Source organism: Opisthocomus hoazin, chromosome Z, assembly GCF_030867145.1.
Source record: "Opisthocomus hoazin isolate bOpiHoa1 chromosome Z, bOpiHoa1.hap1, whole genome shotgun sequence".
In the NCBI taxonomy this organism is placed as follows: Eukaryota; Metazoa; Chordata; class Aves; order Opisthocomiformes; family Opisthocomidae; genus Opisthocomus; species Opisthocomus hoazin.
The window spans coordinates 77481653-77506160 of NC_134454.1; the positions used below are offsets into that span (position 1 = coordinate 77481653).

General features: G+C 41.6%; 1 protein-coding gene across 4 annotated transcripts in view; it reads left to right on the plus strand.

The window, feature by feature from the left end:
• Positions 1–24508, plus strand: part of ADAMTS12 (ADAM metallopeptidase with thrombospondin type 1 motif 12) — a 170386-nt gene that overhangs the window by 2545 nt on the left and 143333 nt on the right. For 3 of the 4 annotated variants that reach the window (XR_012761860.1, XM_075410653.1, XM_075410656.1), the window contains exon 2: positions 2476–2837. Coding sequence is in view for 2 of the 4 variants with exons in the window: in XM_075410653.1 (XP_075266768.1) it covers positions 2476–2837 (362 nt within the window). In the remaining 2 variants the exon portion in view is untranslated. Of the gene's footprint in view, positions 1–2475; positions 2838–10668; positions 10745–24508 lie in introns of those variants that run through there. The other variant, XM_075410655.1, reaches the window with a different exon arrangement.

Sequence of the window (24508 nt, forward strand, 5' to 3'; positions counted from 1 at the left end):
AGAAAGGTGTCACCAAAATCGTACCTCCTGTCTAGGTTTTGGACTCTTGTCCAGCTAGAAGGGTCAAGCAGTATGTCAGGCTTAATGTGGAGCTCAGTAAATTGTTATTGGTAGGATGGCCTTAGCTAATATCTACCCAGCAGTCTAGACAAAACTGATAATGATTACTTGCAGAAATGTCTTTAGCCTCATCATCTTGTTAAACTTTGTTGTGTTGTCATCTTATTCCTTCTGGTCTTTTGAAAACTTCTTAATAATTCATTTCTGCAGTTATAGTACAGTATGTTATTATTGCAGCATAATTCCCCTCACCAGTGACTACCTTTCAGAAATGAGTATTGAAAGAGTGGGTGGAAGAAGTCAGAGTGCTCTGCTTTGATAATCCCGTTGCCACCAGATGCTTTGACATTATTTTCGCTTTTAGTGATGATGATGTGTAATTTGCCTTAACCTCCACGCACCGATTACTGTAGTGATGAAATAAAAAAACTTTCTTGAATAGTTTGAAGTGCAACACTGCAAGTCTTTGGTCTTGCACGGATCTTAGCAGTTAAGCCACAGCAAATTAAGCTCAAGACATCAAGCAGAGGCAAATGTCACAGTGACAGCAAATGAGTAAGTTTTGCTTCAGACATTTAATTTGATTATTTCATGAGTTGTGGTGAAAACTGTAGAAATGGGGGCCTGGTCTTGCAGCCTTCTCTGTTAGCCTGTCTTTGCTAGCACAGTACGGGATGTGGGACTTCCTAGAAGTCTTATAATTCATAAGGTAAGCCATATTTCTGGGTGTTTCCCCTGTCTTCTCCCCACCCATTTTTTGCTTCACTCTGGAGTGTGAGGAAGGGGGACCTTGGTTTATCTTCAGATGCTGAATTGTTAGGCAGCTGTCACCTTTTGTACAATCTGTAGGCTGTGCGAACCGCAGGCGCAAAGGTGTAGACTGAGTTTTCAGTGTCTCAGTCCCCACCATGCTTACATGGACAAGGGCAGGAGATGCATCTGAGAACTCATGGTACTTGTTAGTCTCCATGTCGTCAAGACCTGCCACTGTGGAGATCTAAAAGCTTACTGCTGTGTCTTGTCCTGCAAAGGCACGAAGTCATTGTAGGCTGGTGGGAAGGCTTGTGTACAAAGAAATCTGTTGTGTATGAGAAGAAGTTTGCTTCCGAAATAAAGATGCTACTGAGACAAGGCCAGATTTCTCATGTAGTTTTGTATATGTGCTGGGAAGTGGTGTTTTTGGATGTTTTGTTTGGGTGTTTTTTTTAATTGCAAGTGTTTCAGTGCACATGTCTGAGGGGTCCATGGCCTAAGGAAACACAAGCAGCCATGTCTCATAGAGCAGCTAATGAGGACGAAGAAGGTATGTTCCTTCCTGAAGGGGATGAATCCAGACAGCTATCTGTCTGGGCATGATTTATCCTCTGTGGCTTTGAAGGTGCAGGCAGTGGAGAGAGAATTATCTCTAGAAGGATTGCCTTACCAGTCCGAGGGAGGAGTAACTCCCTCTGGAAGTACCTGGAGCAGGCTAATTGCTTTTTTAACCAGCTTAATTAATACATGAAGTGTTTACACCTCATTCATAAGTGGCTGGGACTTTGGGAATGAAGGATAGCCCAGGGGAAAGAGGAACTGGAATGATCTGTATCCTAACAATTTCTTTTTGATGAAATATGTTCAGACTGTGACTTCTTGGGCTGAAGTCAAATATGCCAGCAGAAGATCTGGCCCTTAGGGGATGAGTTCTTAGGGACTGTGCTTGAAGTGGATTTATGTTATTTGCTTGGGGCTTTTTAGTTTTACACTAATTTATTTAAAAAAATGGAAACAGGTGTTGTTTATTCTGTATCACAGCAGGAGCCAAGAATGCCAGTAATACTTTCTTCCCCTGCTAGATCCTGGCAAGTGATAAGATGTCCAGTGTTATCCTTGTTGGAACCCCTTATGCAAAAGGCACGGTTAGTTCATTCACCTTCAAACCCTTCTTTAAGATTCCCTCCACTGCTGCAACATCTGCTAAAGCTGATGCTACTGAGGTGCTATTGCTACAGCAATCAAGCCAATTAGTAGGGTTCTCTTCACCCATGTGTATTCGTAAGGCTCTGTCTCCTGTTTCAGGTGGTCAGCTTTTTGGATGTATGAGGATGGTCTCCTCAGTCAGAGCATTGTCTGCTGGGGACCTAGGACAGAGCGGGTTCCCAGCTCTTGTGGGGTGGGGAGGGTTGTGTGTGTGTGACAGTCTTTTGTATGAATGGTGACAAAATATTTGAAAAGAAGAATGTTTAGCTGCTAAATTGAGTGTTATAGTGGGAGAGTAGAAAGCCCAAATGAGGATTGTAGTGCACTGCCTGCCTTTGTGCTGGTAGGATGGAGTGAATTGCAGTCACTTTTGCGTTTTCCTTTAGATCATCTGAGAGCTGAACAGGCTAGCACTCACCGTAGTTTTTCTTCTTTTTTTCTCCCTCTTCTGCTCAGACCAATTTGTCAAGACATTGCCAGAATACCACGTGGTTGATCCAGCAAGAGTAGATGCAAGTGGGCATTTTCTTTCATATAATTTACACCATCACATCTCGAACACGAGGAAGAAGAAAGATCTCAGCAAAAAGGAGAATGAGGTATATTACAAAATTAGCCATGAGGAGAAGGATCTGTTTTTTAACTTGACTGTCCATGTGGGGTTTCTTTCCCATAACTACGTAGTAGAAAGAAGACATGGCAACCACACCAGTGCGAAGATTGCAACTCGCTCAGGAGTTCCTTGTCACTTCATTGGCACAGTGTTGCAGCCAGGTTCTGGGAGTGGGACAGCAGCGATCAGCACTTGCAGTGGCCTGGTAAGTGATGTGACCTTTGCTGGGGTTCTAGACTAATTTTGGTGTTGTTAGAACTGAGCTAGAGCATTGGTTTATGAATGTGTCTGAAACTGGATGAGCCAGTCTGATACCTTACAAACATAATGCTCTGAAAGAATTGGTTTGACACTATGGATGTTATTTGCAGTTTTTGGAAGGGAGAATCAGAAGATCAAAAGTTGGTGCTGAGGTCCCTTGTGGTTTACTTTTCACGAGTGTTTTTTTTCTGGTGGTCTGGACTGCACATCTCTATCATTTGTAAGGCTTGAAGCCATCCAAATATCTAGTCATTGCTTTGATCGCTTTTGAGTAACAAGTGATAGGATGAGAGGAAATGGCCTCACGTTGTGCAGGGAGAGGTTTAAGTTTGGTATTAGAGAAAATTTCTTCACTGAAAGGGTTGTCAAGCACTGGAACAGGCTGCCTAGTGGTGCAGTCACCATTCCTGGAGGTACTTAAAAGACATGTAGATGTGGCACTTAGAGACACAGTTTAGTGGTGGACTTGGCAGTGCTAGGTTTACGGTTGGAGTCAATGATCTGAAACATGTTTTCCAACTTAAATGATTGTGTGATTCTATGATTCTATGATCCCATTAGTAGTTGGAGTGCCTTTGCTATGTATCTGGATGTGAGCTTCTGTTTTAGTTTCTTCTAAACAGAATGTAGCTCAGGTGCACTGAAACTGCTCTGCAAATCAAACCGGCTAATGGTAGGTTGGGAAAATTAGGACATTAGCTTGAGAATTGCACTACAATTCAGAAATAAATGTTAGGGTAGATGCAACTTTAGCCTGAGCTTAAAATTCAGACCAGAACCACCTCTAGACATCTGTCATTCCAAAGAGCACTTCTAAGGCTAGAGTTTGAAGTCTTACATTTCTTGATAGCCTGTGGTTGAGACTGAGACAAGGTGGTGGAAACCTTATTTTTGCTGTGCTGTTTTTTAGCGCTACCATAGCTTAGGTGTCTAGTTCTAGAAGATAAGGCTTAACGCTTCTTGTCAGGGAGTAGAAGAAGAGGCAAACTGTCTGAATGTGAAGGGAATACTCTAGGGAGCTGTGTCAAGTGGCACATGTAGTCTGTGAGAGGCAAAATACAGAGTGTTTGTGGAGTGTGCAGGCAGAGGTGATGAAGTGTGTGCCGCCTGCATGTGCTCTAGCACTTCCATCCTTGAGTGACAAATGATAGTATTTGAAAGTGCGTGGAGCACTGTACTGATGCCTTTTGGACAACACATCTCAGTCTGTAACAGGCCAGAGACTCATGTTTCCCTCTTGAGCCTGAACTCAACACCATGGTGAGTGTCTGTAAAGTATATCCTTTCGCTGCCAGCCTGCAGTATTGAGGTATGTTCCTTGCTATGGAGAAGTATGGAGATTTCAGAAGCTTTGGAAAACCAGTGGGTTACAGAAGTATCCTGGCAATGTATGAAAAGTAACTTGAAGACTGCTGTGATGTAGATGAAATTGGAAACTTTGTAATCTTACAGGAGTACTGATACCACTTTTGGCCTGTTGCCTGGAGAAACAGATTGTTTCTTGTGGTCACAAGCTTCAGTCCCACAGGGATTTTAAAAGTAATTCTTCCAGCAGGGACAAATTTATCAAAATGTGCCTGAAACACTTTATGGTCATACAGGGTCAGTGATCGAGATATGATGATAGAAGTAGTTCCTTTGATTTGTTTATCTTGTGCTTTATCAGAATGTTGGCTTTCATTAGGATGAGAACTTGAAAACGAGGTGCTATGTCTTCATTACGCCTTCTGAAGTATTTAGTCTGCCACAAGGATTGAAAATAATAACCAAATTACATTTTAAATTCAACTTAGTAATATGCTTCAAAGCAATCCTTTCATTTGGGTTACAAATTTTTTGAGGTTTACTTTGCTTTGGAAGTTTGTGAAACAATGCTAGAATACAGGTTTGGGAATTCTTTCTTTTTGACAAAACACTTGTGTCGGAAAATTGCTGTGGTTTGGTTTCCCCTCCTATCCCAAACTGAAACCTTGAAAATACAGAATCATAAATCAGTTCAGGTTGAAAGTGACCTCTGAGGAAAAACATGGTGATTTTGATGTGATGATTTTTGAAGTCCAGAAGTCACTGCTCTGAAGAAGTTGCAGTAAGAGTTGGGTCTTAATCTCTTAATTCCTCTGAGTGCCACAAACTGGGGAAAGCTGGTGTAGCCTGCCTTTCCCCTGAAGGTTTTCCAGAAGATCCAGTGTCATATGAAAACATTTATTAATTAATTGTTTTTCCAGCATTGAGAAAAGCAATCTGCTTTTCAGAATACAAACCTCTTGCTTCTGAAACTGTTTGTGGTGGTCTGCTGCTTCCTGAGCTAATGGTAAATTATTTCCGTCCTGGACATCCCCAGTTTTTACTCTTCAGCACCATGTTCATTTCTGCTTTTTTCTATTTTCCTTTTTTCCTTTTTTTTTTTTCTTCCGGAGGTATGTTGTGTTTCTCCATTGAAACAAATTTTTCTGTTTTTTCTTATGAGGGAGGGAAGGAGAGCTGAGAATACATAAACACCGTGGAAGTAGAGCAAATTACTTGAGGTACAAGAAACCTATCCCATGAGGAGAAGTTGTAAGTTTGTTTACTGTAGGAGATTAACTCTAAACTACTTCATAAAAAAGAGCTATATGAAGTAATGAATTCCACAGGGCGAGCTGGTAAGGATCCTTGGAGCTGAGGTGGGAAGAAAAGGAAGGTAACAAAACAGTGCGGTTGAAAGGTGCCAGCTTCCCAGAATATGCTTTGGCAGCAGTAACTGCTGCACAGGTCCCCTCCCGTGACAGCCTGGGTCAGGACCGCACTGACTGCATACATTGGCAAATGGGTCCAAATAAAACTGAGCTCCTCAGCCCACTGCTGTGAGCTGGCAGGGTGCTGATGTGCTCAAACCGCACAAACCAAGAGCCTCCCTGAAAATTTTGGCTTGAGGTTGGTCAAAAAAAGTGGCCTAAAGATACCTGTGGCAGGGGAATCTTCATTTTAGTCCTCTTTCCGGAAGGACTTCATCTCATGTGAAGTCTATTTGGTTCATATTTGAAAGTTCCTGAATTACCAGGGCAATAGCGGTGTATAAGAACAAAACAAAGATGTGTGTTGTAGATTTTGTTCTGTCATAAAGATCAATCACACACAGCACTGAAAGTGTAGAAAACCTAGAAGTGGATTTTCATCTCCCTTGTGTTTTTACTTTGAAATATGTTTCTGCTTCCATTGGCATTACACGGGCATCGCTTATGTGGCAGAAATAACTCTAACTGTTCTTTCTTATTTGTGACACTCTTCAGAATGAAATTTCTTGTATGAAAATCAAATGGATGGTGCTGAAAAGACGTGGTTTTCAGAGGGGCACCTGTTTGACTAAATCATATTGACACATGGCGGAAAAAGAAAAGTGACACTTTCAAAACATGGGAGACAGCTTTTTGCCATCAATTCTTCTCCAGATTGACAGTATGTTTGTTGCTTTTGCAACTAGAATGTCATCATACTTAGGAATTGCAGCATTTCCTTAGTTGTTTTGAAAATGAAAGTACGCCGATGTCTTACAAATTTCATTTTCATGTGTGTTTCTATGTTCCCAAAATGGAATGCAAGGGGGATAACAGTGACAGATTTGAGATATAAGAACGGGGGGGACAGTCATTGTATGACATTTTTCGTTTTTAAAAATACGTCTTTAGTTTTAGATATATATTTGGAAGCCAATGGCTGTGTTCATAAAGAGACCTGGGCAGAATCGGACAAGAGGATAGAGAGGACAAACTAGCAGAGATCTGGAGGAACTAAATTGTTTGGTTTTGTTTGTTTTTTTTTTTTAATAAATTTTTTTCTAACACCATGTGATAACCTTGTTTCCCTTTCATGCTATATAGGACATGACCTTCTTAACAGCTTGAAGAACATGATGCTGTAAGCTCTGTGTCTTCTTCTCTGAATCAGTTGTCGAGTTAAGTCTTTTGCACTTCTGGGTCTTGTAGAATAATGCGTGAGGCTTTGTTAACATGGGAAGAGTGGCGCAGACCTCGCTGTTTGTTTTGGGTCACAGTTGGAGGAGGGAATCCTGGAGAGGAAGTCGCTGCTGGAACACCAGGAACGGATCAAACTGTGGCATTTGGGAGGAGAGCAGACATGAAGTCTCTTAGATACAGGAAAATTTCAAAGAGGAAGTAAAGGGAGAAAATAGTTTTGTTTCTGTCTCAGTGGAAATAATATTTGGATTTGTCTTGGTAGGCTATTTGTGTCACACTTCTAATAATGCTTTATGTTTCCACAGCGCATTGTAATGAGCTTTTCCAAATACTAATGCCTTATTTCTCAGTTGCGTGTTAGTCCTGAGATCCTGTGTGTCGCAGCAGTAGTGTCAGCTTGTCACCTCAGTAGGGCTGGGAGGGAACAAAGCTCAGTGAAGTTGAATAAAAACTCTAGGTTTATGCACCAAGTCCTATAGAGCTGGGAAGTGAATTCTTCTCGGATAGTCTGTCCTCTTCATTAGGAACAAAGCCCTCTTTTATTCATCAGTAACACAGACATTGTTTATAGTATTTTTAGATGACATAGCATCATTAAGGCTTTGTTTCCTTGACACTTGTTTACAGTGTGGAGTTGTCAATTGACAGTTGCTTCTGGTAATACTTTTATCTTCAAAGGCTGTGCAAGCATTAGCATGGAAATGGCAAAAGAATGAAAGGACGTTAGTATGAAAATTGAGAATGATCTGTGTAGATGTACCTGGAAAGCTCCTGGCCATACTGGGCCTTGCGTAGTGCAATGGACAGGTCATGCTTTGGCTGTCTCCAGCTGGTCAAAGGGTTGTCTCTGTCCTGATGGGCATCAGCGTTTACAAGAAGTGCTGTTGTCGTCTGCTGCCCAGGCAACAGCAATGCAGTAGAAAGTCATGAAGCACAGTTTGTTTATATATTTCCCCTCCCAAATTCCAGGTACTGCAGAACACTGCAGTTTCTTAGCAGTGATGGACGTAGACACCAAACCTGGTGTATGCTCCATACCCTGGCAATCTGTGGAAAACTGGATCAAGTCTGCTGTCTGTGCCCAGGATTTTTGGAAGGTCTCCCCCACCTCAGTTCTTCCCGCTGTGCCCAACCACAGTCAGGGCAGCCCTCTGTGAACATTTAATTGGTGGCTGTATGACCGTTTCTCTTTGTATGGCAGCTGGTGGTAGATAGTCCAGGTGGGACCTCTCTGGGCGCATCTGTCTGCCCAGACACATGTGGCAAGTTTGTCACTGAAAAGCAGAATGGTGGCTGAATTCTGCTCGAATGTAACTGTTCTCCTTATTGCAAGATATCACCATTATTTGAAGCCTAAGAATGCGCTCTGGTAGTTATGCAGTGTCACCTGTATTCTTAATCTGGTCCATTCAGTGTAGCGTAAAATTTACCACTGGCATTTTTTCTGTTGCAGACTTGCTTCAGTTTTGGGGAATTCAGCATGATCTCTGTTCTGCTACATGCCAAGAAGCTTTGCTAGTTAGTGGGAGATACCTTTTCCATGCTGACCCACATGTTACCATCTTGTCATCTGTCCCAGGTTGAACAGTTCCATGCAGGTACCATAATAGTACTTCAGTAGTAGTGTGCTCTGTGGAAGTGGTCTAATACTGCTGTTTAGACTTTCCTCTCCTATGGATATGGAAAGCCTGCATCAGGATGTTGGAGTGCTTGGTGTTTTCCTTGGACGATATTTAGGGATAAAGGAATCTTTACTTCAAAATACTTTTATAATATTTTGTTCTAAAGTAATGGAAGAGCAAAATGCATTCCTAAGCTTATAATAGGGATTTTTACCTACTTCTATATCTCCCAGATTGTGAGATTGGTTGGTTATTAACAATTTGCTTGTTAACCTGTTGTTTAAGGTGGTTACCACAACTCCACAAATCTACTGTTCTACACAATTCGTTCCTATAGCCAGAAAAATGACCACATTTCTAATCCTGTGTGGTGTACCTGCGGCCAACAATATTGTTTCTCTTCAAATGGAAACGGTTTTTTATTATTTTAAATGGCTAAGTGTGTAGTAGTACAGAAATACACTTAAGGAAAGAGGAGCTGTAACCTTTTCTTCAGTTGCACTTGCGAGCACCTAAAACTGGATTCAGCACTGGTCCCTGACATGGAATTGTACAGCACCAGAACACATTTGGACACACATGCTGGTTTGGTGGCTGTTATTTTTAAGAGATGAATTGGAGTGTATTCCTGTAGTGCTACCTCAAATGAATTAATTCTGTTCTGAGAGCAAGGGTACTGGGAGAGAAATACACAAGTTCTGCTTCCGGGGTCTCTTCCCCTTCACTTATCTCTCCTTGCTTGCTCTAAGGGAGTCTGTAACTCGTTTGTTTGCCATTTCTCTGCTGTATAGTACTTGGTGGATTCTGCTTGTGGTTGAAAGAGTGGCAGATGGCCCTATCTGCCATCTATGTCTTCTTACTTAGGTGTCAGTGACACCTCCACAGCAGCTGGACGCAGTTTGTCCAGCTAGTGATAATCTGCTGGAACGAAAATGTAGGAATAAGGTGTTTGCAGAATGCCAGGCATGAAAGCAAGCTGCCAGCCTTTTCCTTGGGGATGGGAATTGCTGCATGGTTGAACATAGTAGAGCTTCCTAAGTCTAAATGGTACGATTTGGCTTGTGCTGGCACGTGTATAGAAGGAAAGATCTGCTAAGTAACTCTGTTGTGTATCTGCTGTACGTTTCTTCTCTTACGCAGTAGTATGGAAAATGCTAAGGAGAAAAATCTACACTGAAAGTAAATACAGTGTTCCCTGTGCATCTGTTCTATGTCGTGCTTGGTTTGCGTGTTTTCTTCATATAATAATAAATACCTGCATATTCTCCTTGCTTGACTAGTGTTGTGGCTGGGATGTGTGGTTTTGGTTTTGCGTTTTTTTGGAAGATGATCCAAAGATAGGGTGTGTGGTGGTGTTTTTTTGTTTGTTTTGGTGTTTGTGTTTTTTTCCCTCAAACAGATTAATCAGTCAAACTTTGACTAGTATGTGCTGCAGTACTTCAACATCCATCCCTTTGTGTATGTACTTCAACCATCCATCTGCCAGCTCCCTTCCCCCAGTCTTTTGTCTACAATAATACTCTAATTGACAGGTCAAATGAATCTCATGAGTGATCTCAATACATGAGAATCCGGCTGTGTCTGTGGCTCCTGGTCTTGGCCTTGTCACCTTTAACCAGCATGAAGTTGTTAACCCAGAAGCTGGGTATGGCTGGAGTTTTTAGAATGTAGTTGTTAACGTTTCAGTGGAACAGTCATTCATGGGGCAGGTTAAAGTAAGGATTAGTCAGTATGAACTGATTTGAATGGAGTACCCAGGATTAGAATGCTCCTTTGAGATAATTATTTTTTGAGAATAAGAAAGACAGACTCCTTTTTGTACAGTTTTAAGAAATCTTCTTCTCTTGTTTAAATCTGTACCTACTTATTTGCTAATTACTTAGGAATATTGTTAGTGTACAGAGCTGTCAATTACATTTCCAGGTTCCATGAATCTTTTTAATGAATCTTCTATGTATGTGTTCGTGTGTTTTGTTTTGTTTTTTTCTGAAAGTCTTCACTCATGATTTCATGGCTGTGGTGTTTTTTGTAAAAAGTGTCTCGTTTACCGAGGGGAAACTGTGGGATTGTAACTTCAGTCTAAAGGTTCAGAACCCAGAAGTAAAAAAATACATAACATCTATTTTGCGTTGATTCTTCGTAATGTGAGGTTTGTAAGATGGTTTGTTCTTTGTTTCTTCTAGTACCTTTGGAAGTTGCTGGCCAAGGTCAGCCCAATCTGAAAGAGAAATGGAGGTATCAAAGCCATAAAGTTCTTAGAAATTTTGCAGGCAAAGGTGAGAACTTTTGATCAGTGAAATGGTGAATGAACACATACAGGTTGACCAGTGGCTGAGCACAACTGTAGGTTGTTACTGGGCAGGGTGCAGTGCTACCTGTGGCTCAGCTGAAAGTGAGAGGAGTCCTGGAGGATTCAGGAGAGATTGGAGAAAATGACTTTTAAGTGAGGAAATGGAGTACATGTGAGAAGCAAATCTCTAGGGAAACAAGGTTTTGATAGTTCTGCTGTTCATAGAACTTTTTCTTTTTTTTAATCCATTTGCATGATGCTGAAAGGAAGGGTCCAGCTTGGAAGTAAATAGAATTGTTTGCAGTGGTTGCCATATTAACAACGTGCTGTACCTGCTGCCCATCGCAGCACATGCTTTGTACGTAATCATTAATAATGAGCAGTGAGAGAGGAAGAACTGAAACTATCCTACATACCCAGTCAGTGATGCACATCATGTGACATTAACAGGGCCAAATCTTGCAGTTGCATGCCTTATTTTCTACCTGGTCAAAAAAAGAAAATTACCAAGAAAAGCCTGACTTGCTCCTCTTCTGAGCAGTCAAATATTGGCAGGATGTTCGGTGATGAACCACAATGGGTGACATAAACAACAGACCCAAATAGTCTTGTGTCTACTGGTTGCACTTAAGAGGATATGTGGGCTAGTGGTGCTTTTACAGCAGCTGTGTGAGCCTGGCTTCTGGCACCAGCTGAAAACCAGCAGCCTGAAGATCAGGTCCTGCCTCTTCAGTTCTCTTTGCCTGTCAGAAAGGAGCAGCTGCAGTCCCTGAGCAATGTCAGCATCAGGGCAGTTATATATACACATATATCAGGCACAAACACACATGCGCAAATCTGTATATATAGATGTACCTCTGTCATTGCAGAATAGCTACACTACAGCTGAAGCTCTTGGTTTAAGCTCCATGCTGTGTGCTGAGAAGGCTTCTGTGCTGTTCTATGTATTTCCAAGCGCTGTTGTATGTATTTCGAAGCCATGGCCAAATACTGGGCTTTTCCAGCAACTGGTGCTTAACAATGGACTTTCCCGACCCATTTGTAAATTGCAACAGAATTTAAGTATTCCGTGATTTAGGCTGGGTTATTTATGTGCTTTACATACACACTGGCTCCAGGGCGTGCTCTGGAGAAAGACTTATCTGAAATGGCAAGCTTTAAAAATAAATGAATAAGTAGTCACAAAAAAAGCTGATTGTCTTGGCTAAACAATGCCTATGTTTAAACAATCCATGTGCATTCCAGTTGTCATGGCAAAGAGCAAGTCCCTAATAAACAGCCTAGGCTTGTTAATGCATGGAAATCCCAAGAGTAGATCTAAATCCATTGTGGTTGTAGCTCACACTAACTCACAGTAAAGGCTCATGCAGACACTGTTTTTAATTTGATGTTTTCTTTTGTTCAAATTCCATTCTTTTTCCATTTTTATGTACATATTTAAAACAAAGACAATTCTAAATGCTCAGTCCAAACTTATTTGGATGCAACATTAACTCTACCTTGTTTCCCTAAGTGGAACAGTCATGGACCAAATCTGCTCAAAATCGTAAGAATGGAGACTGTGGATAGGGTGAATATTTTATCCAGCATACTCTGTCCAACAATGACTAAGTAAATATCTAGGGAAGAGTAAGAACAGGGCAGCAGGATGTGTCCCCTTTGTTCATCCTTGCTTCTGTTTTCAGTTCATCCAATTTCTTGACGTGGGTATGTTTTCTTTGTTGAGAATCTATTGATGGATTAGTCTTTCACATACTTTCTTGGTCTCCCCTGAGTCCCCTGCTGCTAGAAACATGAATCTTTACTATGAATTATGACACTTAAAATTAATTTAGAAGTATCTTCTTTTGTTTTGCACTAGCTTTTTATAGCTTCATTTGATGCTTCTTGAAGCTATTGTCTTGCAGGAAACAGCAGTCAAACACTGAGCACAGTGTCTGACATGCTTTACTCGGTGGCATAGTGTAATCTTCATTATTTTTTTGTTTCCTGGAAATTCCAAACACCTGATACAGCCTTTTTGGACAGCTGTTGGGATGGGCTTGTTCTGTAGTTCCAAATTTATTTTCCATGAAAATGGCAGCTCAGATTCCTATTTCTGCCCAGTAGCATGTAGGTCAGAGCCGGACATTTTAACACACCAAAGTTGGGATTATTTCTTTTACCCTCCACCATGCTATGCGTTATCAATTTTCATTAATCTGCAGTGAATTACATCTTCCTTCTTCTTGTCCAGCAGCTCAGGCTGTCAGCAGTTCTGAAGTTTGTTGGTCATCTGTTATCCTTACCCTCCTGAATAACTTCTCACAGCCTTGTAATAACTGTATAACAGATTCTCAACTATTTTTTGTGCAAACACAAGGAAAGTTGATGTGAAGAAAAATTTCTTGATGTTGTTTTGCAACACTGTTAAAATGGCCGTAGCTCTGGAGCTTAATGGAAATAGTTCAAGGAAATTTTTTTTTTTTTTCATTTTTGGTGCCTGTGGTTTTCACCTTCATTTTCTGTTCCCTCATGTTTTCTCCAAGTTTGAGTTTACTAAATAGATATATCAAGATCTAGTCAGGTCCACTGTCTTTATGATTAGATCAAGCAAGTAGTGGATTAGGTGTTGGGGGACAAAGCATGTTTGTTTTTTGGCAAAACTCCAGTTGCCATGTAATTTATTTTCTTTTTGCAGAAACTCCTCTGTTAAGAATTTACATGCCTTCTGTGTTAGCAAGAGAAATATAAATAATTTCTATTACTATGAATCTCCTTGGTGGATACTTATGGAGCTGGAACAACATTGTAGGTAGTATTTCACCCTTACTGAAGTCCATTGCACTTCAGTTCATGTGTACCACTTGAGAAAAATGTCTCTGGCAAAAAGTATATTATGAATAATTATTTTTAGTAACTTCAGATCATCTACATTTAATTTGGAGAGTTTTGTCACTGAACAAAATAAACAAAACATCCCCACCCCCCTTTTCCTGAAATGCTCACGTAGAATAATTTCAACTGGAACTTTAGCGGGATCTGAAACTACATTTTTGTTTAGGATTTTGCCTCCCAATATGTGATTTTATATAATTCCTAAAATGAAAGCTAGCAAACAGTTTTTGTTTTGGAATTATGGAAATTATTGGAAAAAAATTCTCCCAGTTTGTTCATTACATTGTTTTAGTTGATCTCAGTCTGCAGGTTTTTTTGAAGGGGGGGGTGGGAATCAGTAGGAAAAATCATCAGCTTTATACTTCTCAACGCCAGGTAGTCTAACAACAAATCCCAAGCAGTTCCTCCCATCTCAGAAATTTTGTTTAATTAGTCCCTGATTAGATGCCTGTTACTGTGGGGGCAGCTGAACCACTAGAATTTTCTTTTGGGCTTAATTTCCAACAGTGTTGAATTACAGACATGATATTGTAGCGCATCCATGCAAATATTTGTAGTGTCTGTTGTGAGTGTTGCATAATTAGTGTTTATGATTTGCGCAACTGTGGCAATCTATTAATTGCGAATAATTTTTGCATTCTCCAATGAGTCAAATCCGTATTTGTGAGATTGGCAGAGGAATATTGTTATCTGGGAATGTTTATCATCAGAAACATCATCTTAAATTGAAAACAAACAAGCATGGCACATAATTTCCTAAGTTTATGCTATTTTTTTTTTCCTCGGGTCCTTTAAGTGAAAGAAAATTGTGTCTACACAGTTCTCTAGAACTACTGCTCTGTAGCAATAACATTTAAAAAAGCCAGAAATCATCCGTTTTTTTCTAGGTCACGTATACCGTGGTTCCCCAGACAATGTAGTAACTGGTGTTAGAAGACAGTATTTTCATTATGCTGTCAGTACTGTCAGGAACTTCAAGGGGCTAAGTCTTGAGATGTAAATAATAGTCACATATGGGGAAGCTGCAGACTTGAGTACGTTTAGGTTAAAATCCAGTTTGGTGCTGTTGACTCTGAAATAGTCTCAGTACTGTGACTGCTTTGACCCCTCACAACTCTGCCCACTGCCAGGCAGATGAGTGAAGAAAGAGCTTGAGTAAGAGTGGTTGGTGAATATAAGCTGTCACTGTCCTTCACTACTCCTTTGCTTATAATTCCATGGCATGGAGTCCTTCCTGCTCAGGACGTGAATATGCTACTGGGCTGTAAGTTTTGAAATTTTTATGAGGGCCAGAGGGTTGAGCAAGCATCTGTAGACATCACACGCCTGGTTCTTGCAGTGCATTGCTATATAAGAGCGCTGCATGAAGCCAGTTAAGCGTCTGGATCTGTTTGGGCAGCCGTGTGGAGCAGCAAGGAGCTGTAATGCTCCCCTGCCCTCGTGCTGGTGCTTGGTGCTGCTGCTGCGGCAGCCTGGGTGTGGGTGGCATCAGACAGGAGGCCGCTGAGGTTAGGCTGTCTGAGTGGGCCACTACAGCTGGTCTGGCATGCTCAGAATGTGCTTCAGCCATGCAAGGTGAGGAGGCCAGAACATGGGTTGTACCTTTTGGTCTCCACCTCCATCTGAAGGTAATGTGGTGTGTGCCCCTTGCTCTGGACTGCGTTGGAAAATGGCAGTTCAGCTGTTGTCATATATACCAGTTTGACACTAAAAAAAAATATTATTTAGTACAGATAGGGCTGAGTCTTTGTCATGGTTTATCCTGGCTGGATGCTGGGTGCCCACCAAAGCCACTCTGTCACTGCCCTTCCTAAGCTGGACAGGGGAGAAAAAGTACAAGGAAAGTGTTGTGAGTCAAGATAAAGGCAGGGAGAGATCACTCACCAATTACCGTCATGGGCAAAACAGGCTCGACTTGGGGAAATTCGTTTATTACCAATCAAATCAGAGCGGGGTAATGAGAAACAAAACCAAATCTTAAAACACCTTCCCCCCACCCCTCCCTTCTTCCCAGGTTTGACCTCACTCCTGAATTCTCTCCCTCCTCCCCTCGAGTGGCGCAGGGGGACTGGGAGTGGGGGTTATGGTCAGTTCATCACACATTGTCTCTGCTGTTTGTTCCTCCTCAGGGGGGGAGGACTCCTCACTCTCTGCCCTTGCTCCAGTGTGGGGTCCACTCCACAGGAGACAGTTCTCCCTGAGCTGCTCCAATGTGAGTCCTTCCCATGGGCTGCAGCTCTTCACAAGCTGCTCTAGCGTGGGTCACCCATGGGGTCACAAGCCCTGCCAGCAACCCTGCTCTGGCGTGGGCTCCTCTCTCCACAGGTCCTGCCAGCAGCCTGCTCCAGCATGGGCTCCCCACTGGGTCACAGCCTCCTTCGGGCATCCCCCTGCTCCGGCGTGGGGTTCTCCGTGGGCTGCAGGTGGAGATCTACTCCGTGGGCTGCAGGGGCACAGCCTGCCTCACCATGCTCTGCTCCACGGGCTGCAGGGGAATCTGCTCTGGAGCCTGGAGCACCTCCTCCCCCTCCTTCTGCACTGGCCATGGTGTCTGCAGAGTTGTTTCTCTCACATATTCTCATTCCTCTTGTCTGCTGCAAAATGCTGCTATGCAGGGTTTTTTCCCCTTCCTAACTATGTTATCCCAGAGGCGTTACCAGGGTCACTGATGGGCTCAGCCTTGGCCAGCAGCGGGTCTGTCTTGGAGCTGGCTGGCATTGGCTCTGTCAGACACAGGGAAGCTGGGTTGTGGTGCAATGCGAAACAATATGGAGAATAAAACCAATGACCCCAGCAGCCTGCCTCACAGAGAGCATGAGGCAAAAAGTATTTGGAGACCTGTCTGGGGCGAGTGTGTAGGTTTACAACCTGCTGTTCCTTCAGGAAAGGGAAAATTTTATGTCTCAGAAGAAAGGACTTCCAAATGGGATTCGTGAATAATCATAGTGAATTGTGCTCACAGATGGAGTCGATGTCTTGTGTGTAGTCCCTGTTTCACCTTGGCAATTAAATCTGGCACAGTAGCTTCACTTCTTAGTCAATGGCTGTGTACCTGAGCATCTTAAATGGAGTATGGAATCATGAATGGAATAAAACTGCTCTTTGCAGCCTCACTGACATGTTGTTACTTTTTCCCCCCCCTTGCCAGCTGTGCAGCATGGCATAATAAACCAGCTGCCAAAGTAGAACTGCCCTTGAGATTGCAGTATTTTATTTGTGCTGTCTGCTAGCTAAGTTTCTTTGGCCAACTTAGCTATTACTACAACAGCTGTCAGTGAGTACCTCTTTAACCTGTGGTCCTATTCTGACAAGGAAGATTATTTGTATCTTTAAATGTTTGTAAAAAACAGGTATTAAATACATAGTATTTGCCCTCACCAGTCTTTATGCCGTTTTAAGGTGCACTAAACAAAGAGGAAGAGGAAACTGTGCTTGTGTTAGAGATGCATTGTATTTCAGTATTAAGAAAAAAAAAGGAAACAATGTTGTGCTTCTCAGTCTTTGTTATCACTTCTTTTCCACACTGGGACTGTCAGGGGTAGTGCTGTGTGTTTGTGCTGTGCTGAATATAATTAGGTACTGGATGAAAGACTAGGACTCTCAGATCTGTCATAATTACAAGCAATATTTTGTAACTATAAACTTGTGCTGGAGCTTCCAGCTCTGATTCCTAATCCTGTAGCTCTAGTGTGTGTCCCCTGTGGGTGTGCTTAACTTCTAAAAGGGAAGCTGCTTAAAAATGATGAAGGGTTAAGAAGTAGCTGGTAGGTCGAAATACTGAAGTTGTATGGGACTTGTTTAATGATATCTTCCTGGAAGCTCAAGACAAGTGATAATTCATGGTTATTGTCTTAATTCTTAAAAAAAGAAGACATAAAAACCTGGTGGGAATAAACAGAGTAAGAAGTAAAAGCAAGTAAGAGGGGAAAAAAAAATTTTGTTCTTGCAAATACAGTAATTATATTCAAGTGGGGGGAAAAATGAAAATTAACATACAAGGTGCTAAGATAACTGAAAAAAATGGTGGATAAGCAAAAAAGGTCTTAAAGAAAGGCTTGTGCTTAAAGGTGCATGAATTGGGAACTTTTTCAAACACCTCAGAATCAGGAAACCTTCCTGAGATTCTGTTGACAAGTGTGTGTTTGAGAATAAAAGAAATGGTTGAAGGAGACAAAGCCATAGCAGAGAAGCTACATTATTTAACGAAAAACAAAAATTACCAAGATGAAGTGTTTTTCAAAAGGAATTCATATAAAATTTCAGAATTACTAACTGTGAGACGAAATCTACTTTTTAAATTCACCTTAGAAGGTGGGTAAATATGTGGGCAATGAGATGATCTTGGATGGCAGAGTAGTAAATGGATCACATTAGCAGCTGATGGAGGAAAGCTCCAGTAAAGCCATGAGAAAGCAGCCTTTAACTTGAGAAGTCCCTAACTGGAAGATTGCCAGAACATCTGGCGGTCAGTGATTGTGTCCTTTTGTCCTTGTACTGTTCTTACAGCCTTTCCGTAAGAAACTGCTCTTGACTGCTGCCAGATGAAGGCTACTGGGTCTAAGAAATCTTTATTTTAATCCAGTCTGCCCATTTCCATGTTCTTATGGCATAGGGTATGTAATGGATTTTCACCAATCCAGAGTATTTTTGCTGTATCTACTTGTTAATATAGGTGCCTTTCTTTGAAAATTGTTGTGCATGGTACAGAAAACAAGAATTGGCTGCAGTTGCTGCCATGACATGACAATTTCTTTTAAAAATAAGTTCTTTCTGGCTTTGTTTTCCACATGACATCTGGATATCCTTTGTTGGTCTTTGTCCTCAAAGGGCCTCATTAGATCTTAATCTGCATTAAACAGTCTTTGCTGTGTCTATAGATGACACCAAAGCATTTGAATTGCATTGCCTACACATTTTACAACAGCCGTTGTCTTTTTCCTAGTAACTCATAACTAAAGGAGAAGCCATATTTCTTCTCTTGACGGATTTTTATATCATGTCAGTTCAGAGTGTCTCAGTACTTACTGTCAGTTTTTGATATATCTTTATATAATCTAGTTAAATTACAGCCTGGTAGCAGATGCTTGCGAAAAATGACAGGTGCGTATAACCTTTTTTGTATCAAAATGCACAGCGGAAGCTACTGCTGTTTCTTCAAAGATTAGGACCCCAGTCCCAACATCCAGAAAAAAGGAATAAATTAGAAAAGTACAGGTTCCTCCTTACACAGAGAAATGCATGTTTCTTATTTTATTGCTAGCTAAGCTACAGGAACAACATGCCACTTGTTTATCCAATTAAGTGTTCTGTTTCAAAGGAGGAAATGGATTTCGCTTGGCTTTGGAGAAGAGTTCAAAAGTGTGAGAGTAGTAGCAAATTCAGGAGAAAGATGCCAAGGAGAGTTATAAAGCTAAATGACCACTGCTGCTCCTGTGGGAGGCAATCCAAACTTAAGGAGGGAAAGAAACTGAAGAGCTTGAATTAGCTGTGAGTAACCACAAAGCCCCTGCTTGCAGTAGTAATCACTGTCTTCCAGGAAAAGGGGTAACTGTATTGAAAGAGTGTAATGTTAAATACATTACAATGTATTATAAATACGTTATAAATAAATTAGTAGTTGAGTAATAGTAAATATAAATAATAAATATTAAATTATTTAAATATGTAATACCAGATCATCAGCTACACTGACTTACCCAGGTGAGTGAGGCTTTAGGCCATAAAATTTGTTTTGTAGCAGTGCTCTGAATTGCTCTGGTCATTAGAAAGGAATATGATCTCCAACCTAGTTGTGTTACCTTTTTGACCGTTTCCTTGTAATTAGGACGTCATCTTCTCGCAGGTAGCAGAGCAGCTTTTGGCATAGTCTCTTCATTTTATGGCTGTGAATGTTGCTTTAGACAGTGCTTTTTCTAGTTGATTATCATAACACTTCTCAAGAACTGTGTTCTGTAAAGAGCTTGAGTGACAATTAGGTATTTTAAAGTATAAACTAGCCAAGTTTGTTTATGTTGAGCTTCTTTATGGAGACTGAAGCTAGCCAAACTGAGTTGTGCTTTTCATCCTTTGACAAATGTTCTGTGTTTCCCCGTTATTAAGAATTTCTGTTCTGTGAACTATGAAGTCCTATTTTACACTTGCATGGGAATTCATTATTCATCCAGACACTACAGTGTGAAGACTCAAAATGCAGAACATAGAGATGCAGTGGTGCACAAAGCCTGTAAATAGGTAAGTCTTGGGAGAGTTAAAAGTCTAAATCAGAAAAACATTAGGCGTAATAGTTCAGACTCTCAAAGTGGGTGGATTTCTGTGAAGTGTAGGAATTTGTGAATTGTCAGTCTGCCACTGGCGTTCCTGACTCTTAGCCCTCTTACAGGCTATTTTTGTGACTAAGCAAGTCACTTGGGTCACATTTCTGTCCAAGTCATGAGATCAGACTGGTCTGATTTAAAAACAAAATAAAACCAAAAAATAAAACCAGAAAACCTCCACAAACCCAATCCCTGCCTCCCCCCCCACCTCAGTGTGCTCAGGGCCTCTTTTTTTTCTTGGTTGTAAGACAAGATCTCCTTAGGTGTTTAACCTGATCATGGCAGTAGATTGAGATGTTTATCTGTGTTAGATCTGTAGCAATGCCACAGAGAACTGAGTAGTATTCTTCACTGTCATTTGTCCACTGTAGAATTGAATCAGGACACCGATTTATATACTTGCATGGTGCACCTACATCAGATTTGTCTAATTTGGCAGTGGTCAAGAGGAACCTGGATGCAACCGCTAGCAACAAGGAGGTAGTAATTGGTGATTGCAGAGGTTTTCTGACTGTGGCAGGATGTGTAACAGACCCCAGGGTAGAACCGATAGCAGAAACCTCCTGGTGTGCTAGAAACCTACTTGCAGGGCTAGCGGCACTGTGGTGAGACAGTTTTGCCACAGGTCCTGGAAAGGACAGTAACAACTTTATTTCTAGAGTACTAGAGAAAGAAGCCAATAAAACTGTAAATATCACAGCAAAGATTTTTAAGTATGTCTGCTGAATTTCATGACTGTGAAATGGGAGAATATCAAGTGAGGGGAAATTATTGGGAGAAGTAAGACTCTTCACATAGTCCCTAAAGTCTTTGTTCTGGGGCTGCTTTTATTTTAAATTTTTGTTGGTACTCATGGGACAGGAATACGGAACGTGATGGTCTTTGCTTAAGACACAAAACTGAAAAGTGTCATCAGTACAGAGAAGGACCGGGATGTTGTATCACTAAAACAGGTAATGTTAGACTTGAAGTTGCAGGGGGAGTAAATTCAAGTGTTGTAGTCTGGAGTGTGAAGTCATAAATTTAGCAAATAATAGGAATTTCTGCTTTTGAAAGCTCATCTGTTGGAAATGTAAGACCAAGACTTGAATATACTTGCTTTATAGTTTGTTTTTTTTTTAATAGGATTGATCAGAAGTTAGAAAAATAGGGAAAATATGGCTAAAGGTTCACTTAGAGCAGGCATTTCTCATCACTCAGTTTGAAAAAGCCAGGGAAAGAACTAGTGGGAAGTATCACATCTTGGTTTTGTATTCTCCAGGTGTCTGCATTTGGCACTTCTGGAAAATAGGATGGGGGGTAAGAAGTGTTGGTCTGAGCCAGTCCTGCTTTTCGTACATGAGAGATTTAGTTTAAGTGATGGAGAACTGGCAACTGGATCTGTTGATTTAGGATTTCGCTTCATGTCCCATTTCTACCTGCCTGAGTGCTGTTTTGGATGCTCAGACCAGAGTGGTTTGTGATGATTCACAGGTGACTCTTGGAACAAGAAGGCTAATGTTCTTGGGAAGACCTGGAAAACTAAGAAAAAATAAATAAGCTTTGAAATTGGAGCATAAGAGATTAGGTAACTGTGGGAGATGATTTAGGCGTACTTGACCTATCTGAGGGTGGGATTTCAGGAAGTCAAGACATGCCCTTTTAGAACGTCTTTGAAATCTGATTGATAAACATCTCCTTCACAAGTGGACTTTGTTCACTTCAACATTGTATTTCTTTTAAGGATGTAAAGGCGAGAGTGAAGGTAATTCTACAGGGCACAGCATGCATGTATTTGGTATGAGTGCATATAATGAATAATAAATAATGAAAACCAGCACCTTTCCCAAGTATAAGCCCACAAATACTGAAAAGACTGCTGAACCAAGTGAGATACCTAACATAAGCTGAATTAACACACTTGTGGATAATACAGGGAAAGAGAGGAGAGAAAAAGTAAAGGAGAGACGGAACTTTAAGACAAGGAGAAAGAAAAGAAAAGAGAGAGGGTGTTGTTCCTGTAACTGTTTCCAGAGAAAAGATCTTGGCAGCCATAAAGTTCAGTTGTCTGGATCTGCTATATACAGAAGCTGAGGCAGCACAGTGTGTATACATCTAAAGGACAGTGAGCACACATAATATTCCTGTAGGGCGTGTGTGAGGGAGCACTTCACAGTGGTATGCATCAGGAGCATCCACTCGCCAGTGGCTTTATTTGGGAACATGGATATTTAGGGAGACTGCAGCAGAATTTTAGGAACTGCTGAGGACTTCTCAGCAAAATACCTGAAATGTGCCCTGCTTTTCAGGGGTGTTGTAGCATAATTCTCTGGTCCTTTCAGTCAGGGGGAGCAGGTTGTGGATGCCACAGCATTGCAGCTGTGGAGTCTGGCTTAGCATTAACCTCTTTCCTGCTGGCTGTGGCAGATAATGTTGTTCTGGGGCAAAAGCGTATTTGCAAATGGCTTCTTTCAGGCTGTCCTGTCTGCCCTCCCATCTCGGGCATTTCTGATCCCTAGTATTAAGTGTTTCTCTACTGATCAGTACTGGTTTACAGCAAAAGAAAATAAAATGGATCCTGAAAATGGGGTTTGCATGAGGGTTCAGCACTGTGGACCTGATCAAATACCATCCTCTCCTCATCAGATGTTTGCCCAACCTCTTCCCTTCAGGAGAACCCAGTATAGGTTACTGGGGCATCTAGCTCAGAAAAGCAGGAGAAAGCATCTCAATACATTGACAGGTGGAGCAGTGATTGTGTGGGGTGCTCTGCTACGCTTTGCCAGGCACAGCCTGATAAAAGCAGTGTCTGTGAGCATCAACATTCTGGAAATGCTGAATGGGGTGAGCTTCAGCAGGTTTTTTTCCCACTCCTTACAGTTGCATCTTCTTGGCCAGCTTTCATTCAAAAGAACAATTTCTGAACACAGCATGAGGGTTGCTGGATCGTTCAGGCAGGATGCACTAAAGAGCAGGAGTCCACCATAGTTGTTTTTACCAATACTAAACAAGAAAAAGGTCCTCTTAAAATTTTCCCTTTACTTTGATCCTACTGTACTTGCCGTAGTATTTTGTATCCATTAGCCATACCTTAGAGTGTGTGACATCTAAAGCAAATTAACATCTGTCTTCACATAACTTTGTCATAAGACCCCTTTTGCCCCTTCGTGGATGAGGTACTGATGCTGCATTGCTTTGTGAGTGCGATTCTGTAGCATAATACCAGCTTTTAGGTGCGCCTGTCATGTGCCATGGACTGCTCGGTGTGGTGTGTCTCAACCGTCTTCCGTTCATTGCTTTCTCTGGCTTTTGTTACTCCATCTGACCCTTGCTTGCAGCTGGGGCCGTCTGCTTGCCTGAACTCTCCAGTCCAGAAACGAGGAGAGTGATGGGTTTGGAGGTAGGCTGGGCACCGCCTTGCCTCCCCACAGTCGGTGGCATCCTTTTTTCTCTTCAGCAAAGGGCTGTGGCACCTTTGTGCAGTATCAGAAATGTTTGGTTGTAGGAGAAGGCTGATTGAGAGCAGAGGTCTCATACATTGAGTGAAAAGAGTACGGGGCAGGGGAAGGAGATGAATTACTCTAAATACAGCCTCTGACTTTTATAATTAGATGGGCTCCAATTACTGCCTACCATCCTTTGTTGGTGTCTCCCAGTGCCGTATCCTTACTTGTCAGCAAGAGCGGAGTGACCTGGGAGTGACTATAGGTTCTACCCAGAGTCCTCTGAAGCTCACTAAACCTTTGTCCAAAAGGCTTAATAGTACTGCAGTTTCTAGTACTATCACGTGTCTTTTTGGTGTTCATTTCATGGAGGATTCAAATTCACTGCTTTCTGTTGCAAAAGTAAGATAATATCTCTTACAATGGTCTGTTACATGATCGCAGTGCGTTGGAGTTGCAGAGAGAGAAGCCTGTACTTGCTAAATTCTGCATCATAAGAACCAGATTAACTCCAGAGAGAATTATTTTCTGAGGAGTTTGCCAGGGCTGGAAAGGCTTTTGGGGTCAACTTTCACTTTAAGAAGTTACTGGGCAAGTATGTGAGGCAGCAAACTATTTACTTTCTGGCTCGGATTCTTTTCTGAATAGACTTGCACTGGTTTTAGTCAGACAGGAGACATGGTGCTTACTTTCTAGTTTCTGCTTTCTTTATCTCTGAAAGGCTAATTTGTACTCCAGCAGCTGTGGTAAGAACAGAGAGGGGTGAACTTGATGCTGACGACAAGAAATTGTAATTGTTTGGCTCTGCGAAAGTGTTGGACAACATCACAGAAAATACTCTGGTAGTGCTTCCAGATCTGTCTTGTACAGAGGCTGAGACAAATACTATCTCTGGTTTTCTGTATTACTGTAACATTGAAGAATGAAATGTGTTTTCTGTATTACTGTCACACTGAAGAATGAAACGCATTCTATCTGTCTTCTGCAGCAGCGTAAACTTAATGGCTGGCTTGTAACACAGTACTTGATGTTGCATTGTGTGTTATTAGAGCAATGATTTACTCAGAGGGGCAGCTTCGTGCTGTGGTTACAGCAGGAAAAGAGTCAGTAGTCCCAGGTAATACACTGCATTGTTTT